The sequence below is a fragment of the Nannospalax galili genome, unplaced genomic scaffold (genome assembly GCF_000622305.1).
Source record: "Nannospalax galili isolate Female #2095 unplaced genomic scaffold, S.galili_v1.0 scaffold307, whole genome shotgun sequence".
Lineage (NCBI taxonomy): Eukaryota > Metazoa > Chordata > Mammalia > Rodentia > Spalacidae > Nannospalax > Nannospalax galili.
This window is the reverse complement of record NW_008359625.1, coordinates 6,074,877-6,081,032: the sequence shown is the minus strand read 5'-3', so window position 1 is coordinate 6,081,032 and position 6,156 is coordinate 6,074,877. Positions and strand designations below refer to the sequence as shown.

Below are 6,156 nucleotides of genomic sequence, written 5' to 3'. Positions count from 1 at the left end.
TATTGGTTGCTGTCATTTTGATTGCTGTTTGTGTTCTCTGTATAATTTTGTGTTTCCTAGATTATATCTTTGTTTGAATTCTTTCGTTGCCCCTAGGGTATAGTTGTTTCTCTCTCTGTTCTCTGTATTGCTTCAAGTATTCTTTGAAAGGCTATTTTGTGGACACATTCTTTCAGGCTATTCATGCCATGGAAGACTTTTTCCCCCTCAACTATACTAGACATTTTTGTTGGGTATAGTATTCTGGGCTGACATCTATTGTCATGTAGAAATGGAAATACCTTGGTCCAGGTTGTTCTGGCTTTCATAGTTTGCACTGATAAGTCAGCTGTAATTCTGATGGGCTTTCCTTTGTATGTGTCTTGTTGTTTTTCTTTTGCTGCTTTCAGTATTCCCTCTTTGTTGTGTTCATTTAGTTTTTTTACTATGATATATTGTGGGGAATTTCTTTTCTGATCCTGTCTATTTGGTATTCTATGTGCTTCCTGTATTTGTATGGGGATGTCTTTCCTTAATTTCGGGAAATTCTCTTCTACAATCCTGTTTAAGATCTGGTCGACACCATTAACCTGAAATTCTTCTCCTCCCTCTAGTCCTATGATCTGTAGATTTGTTTTTTTCATGGTGTCCCACATCTCTTGCATATTCCGTTCCTGTGTTTTTTTAAATTTTCCATAATCTTTGCTTAAGGGGTCCATTTCTTCAACTTTATCCTCCAGTATTGATATTCTGTTTTCCATTTCAGTCATTCTAGCTGTGAGGCTTTCCCCTGTTGTTTCAAGTTGGCTTAGTGAGTTTTGTACTTCCTTCTTCATTTCAGCCTGAATTTTCTTCGATGTTTCTATCTCTTTTGTGAATTCATTCAGAAGTTTATCCCCATCTTCTTTTAGGTCTTTGTTCATGTGTTCTTTAAATTCATTGAATTTCTTGATCATGTGTATGATTGCTCTTTTAAATTGTGTCCTGGGTTATCTCTAGGTGGTTCTCCTTGTAGAACTCTTCTACAGGACTGGTAGAGTTTGTGGGGGACAGAGTGTTTTGGCTTTCCATTTTATTATTCTTTTGTTGTGATTTTAGCATGTGAATTTCTTCTGTTTATGATTCTGATATGAGAATTAATTTGAAGTATGCTTCTGTTTGTATTATCTGGGTACCTACATTGTTTCTTTATTGGTTATGTAAAGCTGGTTGGTACAGGGTTCAGGTTTTCTCAGGTTTAATTTGGAGGGAACTCTTGGCTTCAGATCAGCTATTCAGGAGCACCCACAGAAGCCCAATTCAGGTTCCAGTCAGGTACACTCAGCCTTCCTTCACCAAGTGGATGCAGGATCTGAGTGCTCTCAGGCAGTCCCCTGCGTTCTCAGGCCCTCTGCCTGAGGGAGGCCAGAACTCAGCACTCTCTGGCAGTCTCAAATTTTTAAAAACTTAAGAGATCCTAACCAGGCTGGGTGTGCCAGCACTTACCTTTAATCCCAGCACTCAGGAGGCAGAGGCAGGCAGATCTCTGTAAGACCAGCTTGGTCTATATAGTGAGTTCCAGGCCAGCCAGAACTTGGAAAAGAGACCTTTGTCTCAAAAAAAAAAAAATCTTTGCTGGAAAGATGAGCACACTGACTGCTCTTATAGAGGATCCAAGTTCAGTTCCCAGGACCAGTATGGCTGCTAACAGCTGTCCTTAACTCCAGTTCCAGGGGATCAGATGCCCTCTTCTGGTCTCCCAAGCATTGCATGCATGTGGTACATTGACATGCATGCAAAACGCTCATAAAATATGTTAATAAATAATAAATTAAAAATTCAAACCAATGCAGTAAACTCAAAAGGTCCCTAAACAATTTGACATTGTTTAAAGGCCCCCATCCTGAGACGGGCATTGTGTATTCATGGGAGAGCCCACTGGGCCCTCAAATTTAGTTTCTAATCACATTGCATTTTAGACGTAACATATTGAGGGGCTGGAGAGATGGCTCAGTGGTTAAGAACACTGGTTGTTCTTGCAGAAGACCCACATTCGAATCCCAGCACCTACATGACAGCTAACAACTGTCCGTAACTCCAGTTCCAGGGTTTGAAAGGCTCTTCTGTCTTCCACAGGTATTGCACGACATGGGTGCACTTAACTACATGCAGGCAATACACTCATACACATAAAATACAAATAATAAATTATTTTTTTTTAAGTAACATATTGGAATGAGAGGTGAATACTGTGCACAGACTTCCTAGAGGAAATGATTAGGCAAAGAGAGGAAACCAGGAATCACCTCTGAAGCCCATGCCTCTTTTGTAGTTCAGCAGAACTTCAGGCCAAAGGATGGTCCTGTTTACTCCTTTCACTCATTCAGCCTTCTGAGTAGGAGAGCGTGGCCAGTGATGCTTGGTGATGGCCAGGATAAGATACCCTATGCTGGTTTTCCTTCAAGAGAGACTCCTGCCAGGAGTCGTGGCCCAAACCTGTCATCCCAACACTTGAGAGGCTGAGGCAGGAGGGTTGCTGTGAGTTTGAGGCCAGCTTATCTAATAGTAAAACCCTGTTTCAGATGAAGGGGAGGGCTTAAAACCCTGTTTCAGATGAGGGTTTGGGGAGGGTTGGTGTTGAGAGGGGTTGAGTTTTTTTGGGGGGGTTGATACCCAGTGTATTTTGAGGATTTGTTTTATTTTTATTTAATTTTAGAACTTAAAAAGCAAGGCCTCAGGCATTTACTAGATCACCCTTTGGCTAGGAGTCTAGGTAAAGGGTGACTGGGTTTCACTTTTACAAAGTGGACCCATTTGGAGTTTTCTGTTATTGAACCCATTGAACCCAAGGCCTAGACGAGCATCCTATCACTCACCTACATCCTTAGCCCCCAGATGGACCGATTTGGAGTTCATGTGAATACCAAGGGAATTAGCCTCGTTTTCTGACTGCACCATAGGTATTCATGCATGACTGAGAAACTGGAATAAAGCAAAGAAAAAACTTCAGTGTTAAACCAGGTGTGGTGATGCATACCTCTGATCCCAGAACTAAGGAGTCAGAGGCAGGTAGATCTCTGATTTCCAGGCCAACTGGTCTACAAAGTGAGTTCCAGGCCCGTCAGGGTTGCACAGTGAGATCCTGTCTCTACAACAAAACACTATGTTAAGCTGTCAAGCATACTCAGTAAGACATTGAACTTCCATTAGGAAATGGGCTTTAGTTGTTTTAGTCTGTATTATATTGCTATAACAAAAGACCTGAGGCTGTGTACTTTATAAAGAAGTATACTTGACTCACAGTTCTGTGGACATTGTGAAATGATGGGTGATTCTAAACAGCCCAGTGCCATCTCTCTGTCCAAGTCCCTCTGGCTGTATCTCAACGTGGCAGAGAATTGGAAAGGGAACTAGCAGTGTACACAGATAACATAGTGAGTTCCAGGATAGCTGGGGCTACAGGGAGACCCTGTCTCAAAAAGACCAAAAAAAAAAAGCAACTTAAGGGAGAAAGAGGGTTTTTTTGGCTCACAGTGTTGCAGGCACTCTGTGTAAAAACACCCAGGCTTTCTTTCCAGAAAGTTCCAGGAAGCAGATTATTTGTGCTAGCACCTGACTCAGCAGATTAGTGCTGAGCCCCAAAGAAAAGTGTAGCCTCTTATGCCCTCCATTTGTTCGTTCCCCATCACAGCTCAGTTTCTTTGGCTCCCATATATGGCTACATATTTTTCTGACTGGGTGTGATTACGTTGCTGGGCCTTGACAGGCGTTGAACTGTGTATGTTCAGGCACAGACCGTGCTGTTTCCTCCTTTGTTCTAGGAAGGTCCCCACCACAGCAATTCCAAAGGCATAGTTCATCATTGTGGGGAAGACGGTGTTCCTGAGACAGCCAGCCACCCCCAGTGACGTACTTCTTCCCCCAAGGTTCCACCTCCCAAAAAGTTCCTCCCTGTGGACCAAGCTACCAGTATATGAATCCTTGGGAACAAACCACAGCCTACCCAGAGCTCTTGTTTTTGGTTTTGTTTGGAGATGAGCAGAGAAGAGGAATAAGAGTGAATGATTTTTTTTTTAAAGTGAATGATTTAATCAGAACCAACAAAGGCAGGTGTGGTGGCACTGGGCTTTGGTTCCAGTACTTGGGAGGCAGAGCGGATCAAGTTGCCTTGGTCCTGGTATTTTAGCACAGCAACAGAAAAGAAACTAATACAGATGAGGTAGTGGGTACTAGGAGGAACTGGAGGAAGGTGCTGGTAAATGGGTATAAAACACAAATTTATCAATTTCAATCAATAAATTTAAAGTATTATTTAAAAAGAGAAGTAAAGCACACACACCAAAAAAAAAAAAAAAAAAAAACACCCTTACAAAGGCTGAACATGGTAGTTTATCCCTGGTACCCAGCACTTGGAGGATGAGACAAGCTGAATCCTGCAAGTTTGAGGGCAGTCTGGGTTACATAGTGAGTTCCAGACCAGCCTGGACTACAGAATACTATAAAAAAATATAAATAAATAAATAAAATAAATAAATAAATAAATAAATAAATAAATAAATAAATAAGCTTACCAGGCTTACATGTAAAAGTTATGTAAGTTATCCAGGGCCTTAAGTCAGTCCCTGTAGCTATCTGTCTCCTATAGATTCCTGCGTGGACTCAGAGTGTCTCCTATGACCCACTCTGGAGCTGAGTGATGTGCTACACCGGATATGTACAGTATACATTGTTTGCATCAGATTCTCCTCATTTTCCTTCAAATGATACAACTTCATTCTTTATGGCTAGGAAGAGAGAAGAAACAAACTCCATTGTACATATACCACATTCTCTTTATCCATTCCTCTGGTTTTTGTTTTGTTTTTGGTCTTTTTTTGAGGCAGCATCTCCCTGTAGCCCCAGCTGGCCTGGAACTTACTATGTAGACCAGGCTGGCCTCGAACTCACAGAGATCTGCCTGCCTCTGCCCCAGTGCTGGGATTAAAGGTGTGCACCACCACACCCACCACCCATTCCTCTGTGGATGGACACCTAGGTTGGTGCCATAACTCAGCTACTATGAACAGCACAACAGTAAACTTTGATGCTCAAGGATCTTTGTGATGAGTTGACTTGGCATCCTTTGGGTACATGCCCAGGAGTGGTATAGCTGGGTCATATGGTAGGTCTGTTGTTACTTTTTTAAGTAACCTCCATTCTGCTGTAGGGGTTGGACTTGTTTATGCTGCCCCTGCAGTGTATGTGTTCCCTTTTGTCCATAATTTCCACCAGCATTTGTTATTTGGGGTGTGTGTGTGTATGTGTGTCTATACACATGATATGTGAAAGTGGGCGTGCACACTTACCACAGATTCACATATGGAGGTCAGAGTACAACTTTCACTACGGGTTCTGGAGATCAAACCTGGGTTATCAGGCTTGTACAGCAAGCACTGTTACCTCTGAGTCATCCCAGCACACCATTGTTGTCCTAATGACTGCCAACCTGACAGGGTTAGAAGGGAGTCTCCATGTAGTTTTGATTTGTGTTTCTCTAATGGCTAATGCACTTGAACTCTTTTTCATAGATTTGCTGCCCATTTCTATTTCATCATTTGAGAACTTTGTGTTCTAAGCAATGTCCCTTCCAGACGAGTCTCACCCTTTCTTCCCCGGCCTTCTGCTATGGAAACCCTGCCCTCGCCCTCACTGAACCAGCCTCTTCTCTCTCTGTCTCTTTCCCGTGCAGCACGCTGTCTAAATGCTGCCATGCAATGGTGGCGCTCATCTACCCCTTCAGCTGGCAGCACACCTACATCCCGGTCCTCCCACCTGCCATGATTGACATCGTGTGCTCACCCACACCCTTCCTCATTGGACTGCTCTCCAGCTCACTGCCACTGCTCAGGGAACTGCCACTGGAAGAGGTGAGCCTGGGAGCTGGGGCACACAGAGTGGAGGGGAGTGCTGACCAAGGCGCCTTCTCAGAGCTAGAAGTGGGGAGATGCTGTGGCTCATGGGCCACCAAGCCTGATGACCTGAGTTCAATCCCCAAGACCCATATGGTGGAAAGGAAAATATTGATTCCTGCAAGTTGTCCTCTGACCTCCACAGGCATGTTATGACATGCCCATGCATGTGCATAGATGGAAGGGAGGGAGAGAAGGAGAGAGGGAGGGAGAGAGGGAGGGAGGGAGGGAGGAAGGAAGGAAGGAAGGA

The 6,156-nt window shown here is 43.5% G+C and overlaps 1 protein-coding gene across 5 annotated transcripts in view; it reads left to right on the top strand.

Moving 5' to 3' along the window:
• Dennd2a (DENN domain containing 2A) overlaps window positions 1–6,156 on the top strand; it is a 139,245-nt gene that overhangs the window by 124,063 nt on the left and 9,026 nt on the right. For all 5 annotated transcript variants that reach the window (XM_029558861.1, XM_008823512.3, XM_008823511.3 and 2 more), the window contains one exon: window positions 5,687–5,864. In XM_029558861.1, coding sequence (XP_029414721.1) covers window positions 5,687–5,864 — 178 coding nt within the window. The remainder of the gene's footprint in view (window positions 1–5,686; window positions 5,865–6,156) is intronic.